This window comes from Echiichthys vipera (assembly GCF_963691815.1).
Source record: "Echiichthys vipera genome assembly, chromosome: 3".
NCBI classification, from domain to species: domain Eukaryota; kingdom Metazoa; phylum Chordata; class Actinopteri; order Perciformes; family Trachinidae; genus Echiichthys; species Echiichthys vipera.
Window position 1 is genome coordinate 15,483,834 of NC_139828.1, and position 18,858 is coordinate 15,502,691.

The 18,858-nt window shown below is 39.1% G+C and overlaps 1 protein-coding gene across 2 annotated transcripts in view; it reads right to left on the reverse strand.

Annotated features, from left to right (window-relative positions):
• The window catches only part of negr1 (neuronal growth regulator 1), a 144,483-nt gene that overhangs the window by 56,138 nt on the left and 69,487 nt on the right, over positions 1-18,858 (reverse strand). For both annotated transcript variants that reach the window (XM_083911593.1, XM_083911592.1), the window contains exon 3: positions 14,264-14,389. In XM_083911593.1, the coding sequence (XP_083767719.1) occupies positions 14,264-14,389 (126 nt within the window). The remainder of the gene's footprint in view (positions 1-14,263; positions 14,390-18,858) is intronic.

Below are 18,858 nucleotides of genomic sequence, written 5' to 3' on the forward strand. Positions count from 1 at the left end.
ACAAGCATGCAAAAACTGAGCTCAACATACTGTTCAGAAAACAGCAAAGACTCAACACTGACTCAGCTTTAACTCATAAAAGAGGAGTCAGAATTAAGACAATCCATGCTTCAACAGGGGAAATACCACCACTCTGTGCTGTCAATCTCCCCTGCAAGTGAGATGAATTCTTATAGACTGCCACTTCCCTATTCTGTTACCATGGTGGCTTTTTATCTACTAGCTAGTATGTCAAAAAACTTGAAACTGCAGGCAAAGACGATAATGAGCTTTCCTGTCTCTTCTCTCACAACAATGGAGTCCAAGTGTCTTGGCAAAGATACTGGTGGCTACACAAACAACAGCAAAGGAAAGAAAAATGTTGATCCATAAACAAGCACCGGATGGCTCTGAAAAACAGAACCGTTAATATGCCAAGAGAGCACAGGGATGGAGAAATAACACAAATGGCTCTATTTTTGTGGTGGTGCATGGCTCATGGCTGGGCTTTGCACCGAAGGAGAAGCATTGTTCAGTTGTTTTTTTATATAATCCCACTGATGGGGGGTGCAGTGCAGAAAGTGTCAGTATAGCAGACTAGGTTAACATGGTGCAATTAACCGACATTGTCTGTATCTATGACTTTTTACCTAAGTAATGTGTAAAAGAAAAACAGACAAACGTATGCTTTTCTTGAATAATATGCTGGGACCTTTGACATTTCACCTAATTGCAGTTAAGGTGATAGAATATGAATTAATATGAGAACAGGCATATGCAAGTTTTGTACTTAACATGACTGTGCTTAATGGACACTTTCTTTTAGTATAAATCCGATCCAAAATACAATAACAGAATAAAGTTGAATTCAACTTCTGATGTGTGAATTATTCTTCCTGTAGCTTCAGTGCAAGTCATTGCCTGTGTGGTAGGCCTGCAGAGACAGATAGCCTCAGTTACACCTAGAATTAAAGCTATGACAGATGCAGAGGGACTGGATATTATCTGTTTCACTGAATAAGTAGGTCTCCTGTTAAGCTAGGCTAAAGCCTATGCCAGCACCTCTACTTCTGATAAAATACATCATATGCTTCCCTAAAAACTCAAAACTGAAGGAGAATGAGCAGAAAAGCATGTGTTTATCTGACCGGCCAGCTCTTTCTTCCAACAATGATGCTTAGAAAATAATAATACTGTATTAAAATATAAAGTAATCTCATCGGCATTTGTGTTTGTGATAAGGAAATCTCTGTTGGTAAATACAATGGAATTAAATCTTTGTTTGAAACGAAGAGATACAGTATTGTTTAATTAAAATTAAATGGTTTTATCATTTGTTGTTTAATTGTTGATTAGACTTAATTTCAGCACCAAGTGCTGTTCACATTATGTCCTGCTACATTAAAAAAGCCTTGAGAATGATACAGAGCGAGCAGCATGGGTTTGCACTTCTCATCAGAATCAGAATTCCCTTTATTGTCATTATACTTAGTGCAATGATCTTTTGAATGGCTTCCTCCCTTACACATATCAGACCAATAAGTAAAATCGGGGTAGAAACACAAAGACAAAGTCAGAAGGCATCAGCTGGCGAATAGTTTCGACAACTAATGTTTTTAATTTTCATGGAGATTTAAATAGCCCTTATATTTACAGGACTCTACAGTAGACATCCGAATCAAAATCAGTATCAACATACTTTAACATTACGATGTAGGCAGATGGGACTTAAGTTCAGATTACATCTGGGTGGGGCAAATCTATCAGTCATGACTGATACCAGGCATACTACACCTACTGATTCCCTCAAATATACAACTGTTTCGTAGCTGTGCTTTGTACCTTTAGGCACAAAATTACCACAATTCATTCTCCTGGCCATGTGTATCTGCACCATGTGCCACTTACTGTGTGTCTCATTATGCACCACTGATTCATAGAACGATAGCAGAGCAGGATGTGTACGTGTAGAGTACCTGGTATTTGTGTCAGAGAGACACTTAAGTCCACTGAACATGACGAAGTAAAAGTACAAACGTCTACATATATTGCAAACATGCCTTTTATGGATTTTTGTGAACCATTAGAAGTTCCACTGTGTCTAGCTTGTTTACTGTATACAATGATCGATGCTACAAATCACAGAGCCTACACAGCAGGGTTATGTCTGTTGCTATTGTCTTTTATTGTGAAGTACTTTGTGATGTCTGCTCTCGACAGCTACTATATAAATGTACTTTACTTGCCCAGTTATGGAACATAAAAGGACTACAGACTTTTACAGTGCCCTGTATATACCCCCACCCCCATCCCTCCTTACACCAAGTAGTTAACATGGTTGACCTATACACTGACCTTAATGCACAGCTCCAGTACATTTCACTGTAATGGGGAATTATGAACCGCAGGATGTGGAAACCCACTGTGTGCATTTGTCTTTTACTAGGGCAATGGAATAAAAAATCAGTGACCTATGAGGCCAAGTAGTGCCTGATGCTTCCCCAATGCCATTTACCAAATGACTGAATCAAATATAGCAGTTTCCACAGAAGAACACAGTAACATTTTGTCACATCCTGAAACACAATTAATCACTTATTTTCCACTAGGGGGGTGGTAGCATAGGTCATATACTGTGCATTCACACCAAAAGCGATGGAGGCGATGAAAGCGTCAAGCTGCCTTTCAAAATCAATGTAAATGACACGATGACACGTGATGCCGCTTCAGGCGACAGCAGTGTAGGCTGAGCCGGGGGTTAGCTTCAGTTAGCTAGCTGCCTCAGCTGCTACCTGCGATAGACGCGATGAAGCGATGATCAAAGATGTGACAAATATGAGCAAGCAACGCGATACTTGAGTTCAGGGCAATTAAATCGCTTCCAGCGCTTTTCGTGTGAATGCACTGTTAAATGTTAGAATCTTTAGAAACATTAAAAAAATTACAGTTATGTATGAAATATATGAGTCATGTTCTGTGTGATGGTGGAGAAAGGCTTTCTTCCTTCTGCCTAACATTGTAACACAGCCCACTCTCGCCATCAAAATACGTTTTTAGAGTGAAGTCGGGCATGTTCACGTACTTGCCAACACGTGTTACTGGAAGATTCCATTAGAGAGCACACCAAAGAACTTTGTAGAGAACTGTAAGAACTTTCAGATTTACATGATGTAAATAATAAACATAGGGACACTCAAGGAGGTTACTATATTGCTAATTCTGAAATTGCGGCAGACAAAGTGCAGCAGTGCCATTGCAGATGGTGTGTAAGCCCCTAAAAATAGTATGTTGTGACAACTAGAGATTGGGCCGTTCTGATTTAATATTGGTATGGGCTTCCAATAGTCAGATACTCTGACTCTAGGGCCCTTGGACTATAAACAACACATAACTTCCATTAGTATTTTCACAGTCACTAAAGATTCATTCTTTACTGAAATTTGAAAATTAAAGTGATCTCAAACGCCACTAACAATTGTAGCTTTCATGATAAGAGAGTGGGTACAAATGGACTGCCTTTGCTTGGTTGATCATATGATATTAAACAGCATCTCTGGCTGAATGTGTAGTGTCTGCAGCTAAATGGCTTGAAAATGAGAACCAAATACAACTGACAAAGTGAGTTCTGTATCACTGAACATTGAGAATGCCGAACAGATAAAAGATCCACTGAAAACTTGGGCTGTGACAATGAATGGGAATCATTCACAGACAGAAGGATGCATAATGTGAGTCTATAGCCATTTGAAACAGCAGGACAATGCAACTGTTTGTGTGTGTTAATGGTAATTGATAACAATGATTCAAACCATACAACGTTGCACACTTTCACTTGTTTCATAGCAGGTGAAGCACAGACACAATTCATTTAATTAAAGATGGCTCTATTCTTTATGAGGTACCCCAGTGAACCTTGTTACTTAATACCAGTGCATTAGAATTGTTTTTTCTAAATAGCTTGCAGCCATTATTAATGATATCAGTTCCTGTGGTTTTCCTGCTAGTCAAAATGTCTGCTTGCACAATTCCTACAATATAAATTCAAGGCTCAATGTATCGGGCAAAACCACAAGGAACAGGTGTGAGTAATAATGACTCTCACATTCAACAGTACCCTTTAGTGATATTCACAGGTGGCATGTAGGCTCCTAATTAAACATTAAGAGAATTTTTGGGTGACGTGCTGATGACTCAGCGTGAAAATACCTTCTAATGACATCTTTGAGATGGTCAAACATTAGTAAATCCTCCATGATGAGTTAAACTGAATGAAGTATGGTGGGAAATATAACATCATTAGCATTACTGTATTTTGCGACACAAAATGCCACTGAGCATGATCAGACTTTTATTTTGCTCTTATATACCACATTCCTCTTCTTACCTTTTATCTAACAATGCTTTTGATGCTGTTGAAGAGGTCAATGATTAACCATTACAACAATTACTTGTCTTCCTACTGGGCAGTTTGATTATGATTGGCAAAATATGGTGTACTCCCTGTTTCTGTCTGTGCTGCCAAATTCATTTTCACAACACAGACAAATTCTGTTGCTAAGCTGTAATAAAGACATCCAAAAGATGGTGCCCAATACATAAAGTTATGATTGGATAAATTTGTTTGGATAGAAATAAAACTGTTTTGAAAAACTTAGAAGGAGGCGAAATAAATTGACAATACTTCTGTTTATGCTTAGGAACCTAAGGGGAAAAACTTTGTGTTTGCTGGTGAGTGACTAAATATAAGTTTTAATTTGGATGTGGGACTGTTGCATTGACCCAACATAATTACAACTGACCACAATATAAAAATTTATTTTCTTGACTGATTTTGAGTGTTATATTTCCAAACCTAAATCAATCTAAACCAATCAGGTATATGCTGCCAGAAATAGATGTTTATTGCAAGAAACATGATTTGACTATGACAGTAGTTTAAATCAAATACTGTCCTGCAATGTAGTGGGAAAAAAATTGAATCTTGACAGAATTTATTTGTGAGTTTGCGTTAACCTTAATTTATTAAATTTACGAAAATATTATGAAAGGCCAGCCATTGTAAAAACGCGGCAAAATAGTTTTTTTTTTTGTGCACATATTATCCACATTTAAACTAGGGGTGGTTTATTTCTTGCAAGTAATGCAATCAAGATGTTTTGTGTTGCAAGTTTTATTCTTTAACATAATCTCGTGTTTGACTTATTTCTGAAGCAGATATGGTCTTTAGTCTCCCATTGGAACAAATACACAGCTACAAATAATTTTGTAAGAGATGGAGAAATTTCCATTTGAAAATCTAATTACAGTGGGCATCAGTCTTTCTTGATAAAGGAACACCAATATATTTAGGTGCATCATCCTGCCCAGGCTGCAAATGGTATTCCTATCGATTACAGCAGGAAGAGGGCTGTGCAAAGGTCATAGAAGCCATTAAACACAAATCGCACCCTTGAAATATACTTTCAAGAACATCATTTGTTTGGTTATGTATCCCGAAAAAATGCTGAAGAATAAAAGATGGAAGAAAATAATCTTCACATTTGGTGTAAGTAGCATAAAACCACAAAGAGACTGATCATGAGTTGTGTGTGAGTGCATGCTGAGAAATATTTAAGAGACTGACAGAGGCTCTTCTCACCTGAGGGAGATGTCACTCGAAGCAAATTAAAGAAATCATAGCAAGGTTAATTTCACATTCAGCGCCAATGCTCGCTAAATCCCATGCAGTAAGCAATTTCCCACATTGTGTAGGGGGAGCTGTGAGTACACTTCCTTCAGGGCTGCAATACACAGATAGGGCAGGCATCGCTGAAGAATCCATTATAGCATAGAGCAGCATTTTCTACATCAATTTATCCTTTTAACTCATGAAAATGGAGAACAACCCACACTGCTACATTGTGTGTTGCATGCCTTGTGGTCCCAACACAAGGTGTGGGCCAGAACTAGGGGTAGAATCACACGATGTGCAGGGCCTGCCTGATGAACAGGCTGTTAGTCTGCCTTGATACATAACCCCTCCCCGGCTCTCTGGCTGTCAATCTGAGGCCGGCAAAATCCAGAGAGTGAAAATGGGCCAAAGGAGCCTTGAGTCATGTCTGATTGCATGTGCTGCCCTCTCAGTGACCCGTACAATTACCTCACTGTTACTTTCTGTGCTGACATATTTAGCCAAATGCAATGTAGGCACACTGTCAGGCGCTTGGCTTAGCTGGGTAGAGAGATCTATGTGAGACTAGTGTGATAAGTAATATAGTGTAGACAAGGCAGAGATCAGCACACATCATATAGCAAATAGGCATCAGTAAAAAGCTAAATTATTGTGAGTGAGGAAAATGTTTTATATTGGCGTGTTGTATTATTATTTTCATGCATTAAAATCGATAAAACAATTTGTTCATTCTAGTCAAAAAAAAAACGATATGTTGCATATTTTTGAGTTTTCTTAAATAAGCTGTGGATGAAGAACTAGATAAAAATAGACAATGGTAGATGAATCCCTCAATCTCAGAGGATTTGAGTTAAAAAGATGAAATCCATTATCAATATGTCGAGCTTGGCCAATGCACACTGACACTGGTATTTAACCTTATGTGACTTTGTATGTATTCAAAATAACTCGCTTTTAATATATTTGATGAGCGATGAGTCAAACAATCACTTTCACTAACATTTTACCACATACTTTTCTGTCCATGGGGAGGAAGCACTATGCAAAATATAATTATGTAATACAGTAAGTATGAATATATCAGACTCTTGTCTTTTCACCCATGGTCCTTTAAAAGAAGATAATCCAAAAACTATGCAAAGCAACTTATATGAGTAAAACCTAACACCTTATGATAAGTAAAGGTGGTCTGGTCGAACAATGTAAGATTTTTTGTTTTTTGTGCTGTTTCGTTTTAAATTCCTGTGATAAGTAGATTACCTGCTCTACCTGCCGAACCACAACCGTCCAGATTAATCACTAATGAAAATAATCACTTATAGCTGTGAAATCCTGTGATGTGCAAGGGTCTAAGTATCAAAAATAGTTAATTTATTTTAATTTAGAGGTACATACTTCAAAAGACAGAATGGTGTTAAAGAGTTTTAGAAAAGTCACTGCCTGGAAGGAAATCATCAATTGCTGCCAGGTGCCATTACATTTGTGTAGAGTAGCAGAAACCCAATATCACATTTTAGTTTTTAAAAAAAGGTCTCATTCATCATGTTAGCAACACTCCACAATTAAGCACCTCTTTAGCTCACAATGTTCAGCTCAACAGTGGAGTGAGGAAGTGTTAGACATGGCTCCTGCTGTTGATAACTGAAATTTTGAATGCTGCGCCTAACTATTTAACTTTCACCTCCCATCATGTTTAATTCCTGCTCAAGTGTCAGCCCTTGAATGACTTGAAATCAGTTTGTTGCAAACTATGAGAAAAGGAGCCGTGTGTTGAATGAGTATCCCTGATGAACAGACCGCCAGAAACGTACTTAGGATCACTGAACGAGCTGCCAAATTTGAGTGCGACACAACACAAGGTATGTAGCAGTGATTTAAAGTAAAGAATGGTTGCCACTAGGACTAAGAAAGTTATTTTATATCAAGCTTTGAGTAAGCTACTATACACATACTGTAGTGAGTTGACAGTGTAGAGGAGGAGGTTTTGGGAAAGATGTACCTCGTGCACTTAAATGAAAGGTCCACACCTGGGCAACCAGTCAAGTTAGAGTTTACATCATAGTCTGTCCGGACTAGAGATGCACCGATCGGATACCCTGATCGACTAATCAGCTGGATCGGAAATCAGATGAATGCGGCCGATCCAGCATTCCGATTCAGTCAATTTTTTTTTATATCATACACAGCAAGTTTATTAAGCCATTGTTTCTTGGGTTTCAGGCAGCTGCTATATTTTATATTACTTCTTGACTTTTAGCCAAGAATGAACTTGACATTTGACTTTCAAAATATAATCAGGTCATCCCTGAGCCTACATGGACATTTGTGCCAATTTTGAAGAAAATCCCTTCAGGGGTTCCTAAGATATCACATTCAAAAGAATGGCACGGATAAACTGAAAATGGGGAGTCATAAAATAAACATACAGTATGTAGTTGAGATCTGTACAGTAGCTGCTTGGAAAGAGAGAAAGAGAAACATGTGTCCCAGCAGAGTCCTATCACAGGAAACTATCAAATATGTATTCTAGTATTCTAGTCAGCCTTTTCAAAGGTCACACATCTATCCCATGGATTCAAATCTCAATTGAAAAAGCTTATCAAAGCAATTTTGCCCAGCCATAAACTAAACCAAACCAGCATGAGACAGCCTATGTTAAAGGCTATTTCACCCTCCTCCCTATGACCTACAGTATAAAAGAGTGGTGAGGGACCACAGCACAGTACTCCATGCATAAGCAATACCCTGAAAGGCTAGCAGGTTATCCAATATATTGTGAGCTTTAGGAGTAAAGTAAGGCATGTCAAGAGCTACATTAAAAGTGGCTTCTGTAAATATCACCACTGTACTTCTTCTAACTTACTACTTACTACTCTTCTAATTTCTCCTTCAAATTCAGCTTTTATTTAACCATACAAGTTGTTTGAGAACAACAACATTCTGGTGAAAGAGCTGCACGGTTCGGAATGATTGCATTGATACACACAAACTTGGCAGCTTCCCATTTATTCTTTCAACTGGTGACTGAGCTGCAGTGCTGGAAAAGTCAGGGGTAGAATCCTTGCTCAAGGGCACATCAACAGCAGTTAATAAGGGTAGTGAGAGCATGAAACATTCACTTTGCACATCCAGATTTCACCAGCTGATTAGGGGATCGGAACAGGCTTTCCAGTCATGAGCGCCCTTATCATGCAGCAATCACCCCAAACTCCTGAGGACTTCACTGTCAAGCACAATTTTTACACGGGTAATTAAACAGTTACACAAAACAGCAAGGGTTCTTTAAGCACATTAAGCTTCAGACATATGCTGGTACTGTTCCTTCTTCTAGTAGCATGTCAACAAAGATGATCCGTGTGTTACAAGTACTTGCTTCAGTTTGCTTCCCTATAATTGAAGGCTATGTGTTGACTTTATATGCACACATACTGAGCCAAATTATTGTCTCAATAAACCTTTTACGGCCATACTTCACTGGATGCGCAAAGTTTATTATTAGCCGGCAGTTTGCTGTTTGGCAGGGAGGGGAGACAAGGAAAAAATGCAAACACAAAATAGTCAGAGTGGGAATAGGAACTTGACAGTCAGGGCAATTTATCATCCTGTCAAACTTCACTGACTGCTGCAGCAGATCTATCTACGGTGCAAAAAAAAAAAAAATCCCCATTCCCACCCCAAAATGGCTGAGTGTTGAAGAGAGTAAGGCCTGCAAATAAAACCTGCCATGCAGACATGTTTGTCGCTTTACAGCCATTTCACCTGCTTCGCCTCAAGTCAGTAAAGGTCAAATTTTGTTCTGGGGATGTAACAACACAATCATGTCTTAGTATGATTCATAATACTAAGACCTGATTGTTCATGGCTCAATACACTCATAGTACAAAAGTTTGATTAAAATTACAATTTGCTATCCTACTTTTGATAAAGTTTTCCTCATAGGCTGTGTTGCAAATGCATATAATATTATTTTAAGTAAATGACTAAAACACGTTTTTATTTAGAAGTAGATGCTTTTATAGATCTACAGAAAGCTCAAAACAGTGCAATACAGAACATGCAAAATGACAAAACACAAGCAAATGAAAAAAACACCATCGGCAGTGAAAACACATACTGTTTGTAGCATTTAAGATAAAACATCTGCAATTAGGAACCTGTCACTCCTAATCACTAAATCCACTGAACTCTTCTTCCTCTGTGTGACTTCGGAACAACTCCGCCAACTCATAGGTACGGAAGTAGCAGGTAGCATCTTTTTTTTCACAATGCACTTCTTCCATGACCCGCCCCCGAATTTTGATTGGTTGACGTGTGTGTGACGATTGCTGATATACACCTAGTCTCTTACGTGACTGACATAAATAATAGCCCGGGCTATTACTTGATATTTTACAGTAATGTGTTAATAATTTCACACATAAGTCGCTCCAGAGTATAAGTCGCACCCCCGGCCAAACTATGACAAAAAAATGCGACTTATAATCCAAAAAATACTATAATTAGTGGCAACATATTTATGCCATTTACTGTATATGCTGCAATTAGATGAGTAGTTGAGTAGAGTTGAGAAGTAAATCTCCATAAATGTTTACTGAAGAAAATGAAAACAATAGTATGAACTTGTTTGCACCAACAGTCAAATGGCACCAAACACCAATTTCCAAAGCAAATTTGGTGAGAAGATATCAAAGTGTAACTTCACCCCCAGGTCTGAGCGTAACTCCATCCACTATATAATTTTAAAAAAACGCAACAAAGTGTGCAAGGGGCTCAGAGGTGGGCTGCCCACCTCAGATAAGAGGATGTTTAAATTTCATGACATGGATAAGTCCCAACCGGTTGACTCTATCTCAACATTTGACTAGCAAGGTTAGTCCTGGTGTAAAACAGAAGGTGGCGTGTTGAGGTTAGGCGTGTCCCCAAGTCTGCCCAATGGTTCCGAATTGTCCTATGTCTTTTTGTAATGCTATATTGCACTAGTAATAAAACAGCGGCCTTATGATGACTATATTTGGGGCGGCAGTAGCTCAGTCCATAGGTGACTTGGCTGGGAACCGTAGGGTCGCTGGTTCAAGTCCCTGTGTGGACCATATATGGAGCGTGGACTGGTGGCTGGAGAGGTGCCAGTTCATCTCCTGGGCACTGCCGAGGTGCTGTTGAGCAAGGCACCGAACCCCCAACTGCTCGGGGCGCTGGTCACTGGCAGCCCCCTCGCTCTAACATCTCTCCTCAATTGCATGTATAGGTCCTGGTTGTGCATGTGTGTATTTCGGGCCTGTGTGTGTAACATGTATGATAATAAGAGTGAAAATTGAATTTCCCCGTGTGGGATAAAAATAAAGTAATTCTAATTCTATATTTACTGCAATAATGACCTGGAGACATCTTTGAAATTATGAAAATCCATTTGCATTTTGATTTTATTTTTAAGGTCTAGTGTGTAGAATTTAGTGGCATCAAGCGATGAGGTTTCAAACTGCAACCAAAAAATGACTATCTAGAGCCAGTGTTTAGTTTGTTTGTTCTGGGCTACTGTAGAAACATGGCGGCCTCAGTGGAAGAAGATCCTCTCCGTATGTAGACATAGACATCTCATTATAAGCAAACGAGAACACAATTCTTATTTCAAGGTGATAATACACTGCAGAAAACATACCAATACTGTATATCCCTCTTAACCCTGCACAGTGGACTTTAATTTTTTGGGGGGATGAGTTAATGGTAGTTCAAGAAGTTTAGTTGGTGGTTGCAGGTCTGCTTTTATCCAATGGGTCATTCATAACTGATATAAATATTTCCATATGATGTGGTTGCTTCAGGTAGCCCGTGCACTGGTTAGAGCAGACTGTTCTGCACATCCAACAGATTTAATGGAATTCCATCGATAGGTAATTAGCCCATTACAACCTTTCAGTTGTACCACGTCCTTTAGACAAATCACCCTTACTACAATAACCGGCTCAAAGATCCCATGACAAATGGCTTCCTTTCTGATGTGCTGGGAGACAGTCTGTGATTACATTTAGTCCCGGGCCCTTTCATTTGACCAGCATATCATTTCTTCCCTGGCTTACTTCAAAGTGTGGACACTTCAAAGTAGAATGAGTGACTTCCACTCGGACTCTGAGGATAGCTCTTTTGATTATCTTCTGAAAACTCCCAGAACGCAATCAGGGCAAGTACACCAGAGAGGAGGATTTGACAGCCATAAGATAAATGCAGTCATCCTCACAGCTATCAGATAAGCGCAGCACGCTCTAATCCATTAATATGAAAATGAGGAAGGACTAGAAGTGGCTGGGTGGGGGCTTTGCAGCAACAGTTAAATGCTTTGGAATGAGAATTCAAAGGGAGGATATGTGTGCCTTGACAGGGAGCCACCTAAATAAATTATAATGATAATAAAAATCTTTGTTAATTCACCTCAAGTGATAGTTTACAAACTGCCAAAGCAAATCGGAGGCACCCCTGCAGTGAACAGCTGCAACTTTTATACTAGAAATCCTCAATACACGTCAGCATATTTGATTTGGTGGCAGAATGTGTTCTCGTTACACATTAACTGCTGCCTTGAGCAATAGGGATGCCATGGTTAAGAATTTTTTCCACCAGTAAGTAAACTCATGACGACAATGGTGTTATAGATCACCGTGGCTGTGTCTGGCCTCTACGGTCAAGCTTTTGCTGTAGCATTTGCTGTTGCCCATTTCGTTAGCCGCAAAGTAAATACAGAAGGTGGAAGCCCAGCCAAGCGCTGTATGCTTCCGTTCAGCGCCCATGTTAACCATAGACTGTATATACAGTAAATATGATGTTAACCAAGTGGGCTGTTCAGACCATAGCGGTGCAGAGCAAGAGCTGCCTGCCCATGGAGCTAACGTTTGCCTTATGTAATTAAGTTATAGTCTCGGTGACAGTCAGACCCACATTCAGATGAGGATTATGTTGTGTTCTGAAATCGGCGACTAGCAGAAGTATCAGACTGGTAAGTGTAGTTAGCATCTTTAATTAGTTTCTGTTGTTTGTTAGCTCCTACAGTCAGTGGCTGACAGCTATGATGGCAGTGTGTTTTCTTTCTGTACTCACAGTCTGCTCTGCAATGATCAGATACAAGTTACAATAGTCAATGTCAGACATTTTAGAGGACAGAAACAGAAAGGGTTCTGATAGTGAAATGAGTAATTTCACGATTTCGCAAAATGCCGGATGAATCAGTCCACTCCATGGATCCCCAGAACTCCATGGAGGCGGCAGATTCAAAATGTCTGGACCCAGGTAAATAGAAGTTAGAACATTTGAGGAGATATGTTTAAGTTTTGAATACTGATACTTATACAGCATACGTATATATTTTCCATTATAGATATATTGTATTTTAAAAGGGGATAGCTTCTTCTTCTGCTGATTTCATTACTTAAAGTAAAACCCTATGGAGGTCTTGCAGTTAAGGTCACCAACAACCTTACAGCTGTAATGCTGGCAGGCAGAAACTAAGCTATCTAGAGCTCATAGATATATTAATACAGACTGCTGAAGTGGCTAGTTTCATGTGAAATGGGCATCTTCCATTATGCCAGACACACGCTGTCTAAAAACCAGTACAAGAAGGTCACAAATTAAACCCAGTTAAACTTATAATTCAACATTTTGGGAAATACGCTAATTGCATATTATAGTGTTAATGAGGAGTCCACAGAGCTCAGCAGGTCTACCCTTTTATCATTTGATTATACTTAAATCATGACTTTTTTAAGAAACCATTTTGTTAAATAACCCGTGGTGCAATGATTTAGGTTCACAAGTTAGTCAATACCACCTTTATGCAAGTGCAACTGTCAAAAAATATATTTGGTGTTTATTGTGTTTATTTCTTATACAGCCTGGCTGAGGCAGAATGTGCTTGTGTTAGCTGGGCATCATAGACCTCATTATGTGGGAATGACCAGCCTATTGCTGAATATGAACTCTGGGAAAATTATACCAATATGTTCGAGAGGTGTCAGTAGTCATTCCTTTTTCATGATTTAGCTGTTTTTTTGTTCTAATTTTTTATTATAAATGTAAACCTAGATGTACAAATTCTCAAAATTAAGCTGAGGTTGAGTGGCGAAACATGATATTTTTAGGCCGTAAGAAGAAATCCCCCTGTCTTACCCTTGTATCTCCACAGCTGTTTAGAGCTTAGGAGAGTCTGTTGGTCAGTGGGTGGAAACTATTTCCTGAAGTGATTCACACAAAAACAATTAATTAGCCAATGCTTACACCCTTAAATACACTTCACTATATGGCAACATCACTGCTGGAGTTCAACATGTACTCAAGTCTCACTGTCCACATGACACTGTATGTTTTCCCAAAATAAATGAATAGATCCATCTATTCCCCCTCCCATGAATCCATCCAACCTCTTCCATTTCTTGCTACATCCCTTCCCCCTTCCATCTCTTCATGTGTAACATTACTACCAGCGCTCTCTTGCCCTCAGTGTATCACCTATTGATCCTGTCCATGCTTCCTCATTTCCTCTCAATTCATCCATCCAAACATCCATCCATCCATTTATCCACCCACCCATTCATTAGCATAGATATGTGAGAGGTGAAGTGAACTCACCTAATGGGGTTATGTGTCTCCAGGAAATGCTTGGCTCAGGTTTCCCACTGGCTGTACAGATGAGCGACACATTGCTGCCCTCGTTTACCGTGATGTCAGAGGAAATGTCATATATCTTGGGAGGAACTAGAAAAAAAAATACAGAAACAAGATTAGCATTTCAAATGTGCAACCTCTGACACATCCACCAACATCATCTGTATGTAATATTACATTAGAGCAGGGCTTCCCAAACTGTGGCCCAATTTGAAAGCTGAACATTTTCTGTGGCCCACTCAAACCTTAATCACCACACAAGAGTAAGATGAAGTATTTCCCTATGTATTTTTCATTTCATAAACAGAACAAGAGGGGGGCTAGAGTTATCGTTTACAAAATATATTTCCATCACAAATAAGGAAGTTATGTAATTTTATGACAATTTCAAACTTAATTTCAAAATTTTTACTTTTTATTATTTATTGTAAATGACCTCTTGCGGCCCACCTACAGTACCTTCACAGCCCCCTGGGTCTACAATTTGAAATCTCTGCATTAGTAAGTTGAAAAAAGGTATGGTGGTTATCTTAACGGTGAGAACTGGTTACAATCAACATTCATTTGGGAAAAATGACTCTGCAGGGTATGGGTATTTATCAGCTCCAACTTAAATTGACGATAATGGAAACATAACACCCAAGTGGGCCCACTCATTGTTGCCCACTTTCCAGCACAATGCTATGTTGCTGTGTCATCTCAGCCATAAATTGAATCCATCTCTGCCCAACATTGTTCCAAAATCTGCATATCTAACATCTTCTAACATTTTCACTGGCCTGTATGCCTTTACTTTTTACAGCACATTTGTAATGTCCAAAAAAAAAAAAAGGCTGGCAATGTGAAAGGAATCGGACAAAAATAAACAAACATGTTTTAAGTAACCCACAACAAATAATTGTTGCCTTTTTAGCAGGCAGACAGTAACATGCTGCTGGTTAGGCTAGCAAGCTAAATAGATAAATTAGCAAATTTATCAGCAACCTACTATATGTAGTCCTGCTTCCACAATGAGTGGAATATTTTCTCATGATAATATAGTTTTCTCCCAAGGAACAAACTTGAGATTTATCATGATGATATAAGGAAGTATAGAATAATTTAAACGGAAGAACGACTATTACTTACTGCTTACAGCTGCCAGTAAGCAAGGCATGTGTTCATGGCTTGCTTCTGTATCTGTATCTGTATCTTACATTTCTTTTAAAACAATGAGATCATCATGGACATGATTCATTTTTTAAATTTTATACCTAGATGCAGTTAAATATTATGAGCAGTAATTAAGCTGTTGACCGTAACTATGTTAAATATTTCCTGACAGAGCTTGGCAGTCAGTCTATCCCACCCACAAAGGCTTCGATTGGCTTAGTCGTTTCTCAAACAGCAATTCTCAACAACAAAACCCAACCTTTTTAAATGAGACGTGGGCAGTGATTTATAGGTCTGGAACCAGGCTACACTTTAGGTGGTTTGGAAGCGGTTTATCATAAAGTCCCTAAAGAGCATATTTTCACAAAAGAAAAGTGAAGGTCTTTTCTATTGAGCTCATCAACTGTCGCTGCTGGACATCACTTACAATCATAATTGACAAGTTCCTGGGCACTTAAATCCTCTTGGAGCTTTGATGTTAAAAGCTTCAGTATTTAGTCTGCTGCTCAAAACACACGCAGATACACAAGCAGCCAACCATAAAGGCATTTAAACATTTTCATCTGAGCACACATGCAGACATGGGTGCACGCACACACATACAGGCTTATGAGACTGAGACTGAGACTATTTTAATCTGCAAGATTTAAATCTCTGAGGGAGCTTTTCTGCAGTGGACTGTGCTGTACAGTAATGGCTTCTCAGTCATCTGGGGCTTCATACTATTCTGCCCTATGATCCCTCCTGCCTGCCTGCTAAAAATCTAACAAAAGAAAAGTTGATTCAACAATTTCCAGAGTTCCTCTTTCGACCAACCAACACTTTTGGGAGTCACATGGTCTCTTTTTTCATTGAGCTCAGTCAAGTTCAACTGCAGCCACCCTTCTCTTAACTCTATTATGAGCAACAATACAGAGAATGTAGCTAAGAATGTACAGTAAGGATAATGACTATATCCACGATATGTTTTGCATTGATTTAGATTTACCTTACTTCTCTTTTTTCCTCCTCAAATATTGTACAATAAAGTAAAAAAAAAAGTAGATAAACCATATTACTGTACTGAAAATAATGATTTGTGGTCTGAACCCACTATTCCAACCCTACTCATCAACATTAAGCCCATAAACGCTGTGCCACAATCTGAATTCACTGTATGAGCTCTAATTGAGCAAATAGCCTACTACAGGGTTAATCAATTATATTGTTCAGGGGGCCACATTTTCAGAGAGATAACGGCCCAGGGCTGGACATTTTACCACAGCTTTTATTCTCATTACACTTGACACAACGCCCCACCATATTTTCAATCATGATTAGGGATAGGTAGGGTTTTATTGATAGGCTACTGTGCTATATCCATAACTGTGACTAACTACTGTCCATTACTAGGTGGTAGCCTACACATCACAGTCTGATGACGCAATTGACATGCATATAAATTAGCCATGTGGAGGTCCCCCTGAGAGATGGAGCAGGGCTAATTAGTCTCGGCCAGTCGAGTTTGTAAGATTTTCGGATTTTAAGATATGTGGAAACAATGCGAAACAGTTACATACAGACAGCTTTAGTTTCAGTTTTGTAACTGAACTTTTTCTACACATGCCTATTGAGCAGGTGTATTGATAAAAAGGCTATTGCTGTCTGTTCAAACTACATGGATTTGGCCTTCATGGACCATGAAAGCCGCATCGTCCGTAGGCTGAAGCCCCTGGATTGGGACACAGTTTATGTCAAATTGTCTTCAAAGTCTGGCGCACTAACTCGGGGCCTGGTAAACATCCAGGGAAAAAGTAACTGTGCATGTCCAGCTCTCAACAGAGATGGGAAATAAGTGAAATGGCTCACTTATTCACTACTTCTTCACCCTATGACTATGTAGTTTCCCTATTTTTTCGTCATATATCAGATTAATCTGTGCTGGGCCACTCACTACTGGGCCGGCTGTGGCCCACAGGCCGCCAGCTCAATAGGCCTGGTCAACAGTGAAACACAGGATGGTGTAGCATTAAAGGCATCAATACTAATATAACTGTAACCTCTATGACACAAGAAAAAAAAAACATATATGATTCACAAATAGTACCAATCCAGCCTGTATTTACCCAGCCACACACAGGCACAGGCCTCAATGATATGAGGGACTGCCCTGGAAGACATTGTTATCACTGGTGTTCTGTTTTGCGGGGGGATAGGCGTCAATTTTGATCAACAGATGTGGATCTAAATGAGATGGAAGTGGCAGACCTTCAGTGGGAGAGGACCGGAGGCAATGTTGAATCTAGGTTATTGCTTGTCAGACTCCTGTGTTTACTTGCTGTAGGACCTTACTGTTGACACATCTCTTCAGTGTCTGATAGCACAAAATTGAAAATGTTGGGGTTGTCTACCGATCCTATCTCTCCCTGGCAGGGTCTGGGGGATTTTCAAAGGTTCCGATGAAGAGCCCTCCATTTTTTTCGTTGTTTTTTATAGCTCAAAGCGACTGTTGCTAAGTTGCTTTACTTTATAACACTGTTGGCTCCAACAGAGAATAACAAAAAGTCCTGCAAACAGAATAAAAGATCAAAAAAATCCGTCAAACTTTTGGGTATGTCTATAAAGAACATTACAATGATTTATTCACCAGACAGCAGCTCACGCTGTAACTTCATGTATTTAAAATCTATTGAAGTTAGACATCAATAAACAGTTCAGACCTGTGGCAATCAAAACTGTTTCAGGTAACCCCTGGCTCCCACCTGGTGCCACCGCGCTGCGTTTCAGTCGTAACCCAGTTTTGTTTCATCCTCCACATAGCTTCATACCACACCTGAAGTGTTTCAAATGCTGAAGGGTGTCCTAAATCTTAATTTCCATGCTTCTAGTTTAATGTGAAGCATTTAATATTATAGGGGGAATAGTGATGTGTGAAAGAAGGACTTTGATCACAGCTAATGCATGAACAAAATATGATTCTGCCATCTGTTGTTCCTCATTAAAAAAAATAATAGTCAGAATCATATATAAGTGTGAGTCATGTTGCTAGGTTACAGTTTTGAGACATTGCGGGGACACTTGATACTGCATTTAAGCATTGGACTTGATAAAGCCACTTTCTAAATACTTTGATCCAAACAATGTTTCCCTCAAGTGCATATTTTCATTTTTAAAATTTGAATTATGGGCATACTATAGTATAACACTGAAGTGGGATAACTACTAAAAGTGCACAATGTGTTTCTGGCTGTGAGCTTTTACCCCAACGTACAAGGATCTTAGCAGTAAAAACACTGCAATGATGTTATACTGAAACCTAGTTAAGCTTAGGACCCAAAACTAGAGTCAATATGCTGAAAAACTTTGTCAAAAATAGCTCATTGTGGAGATTAATATTCAAACTTTCTTACAAATGAATAGTTCCACAT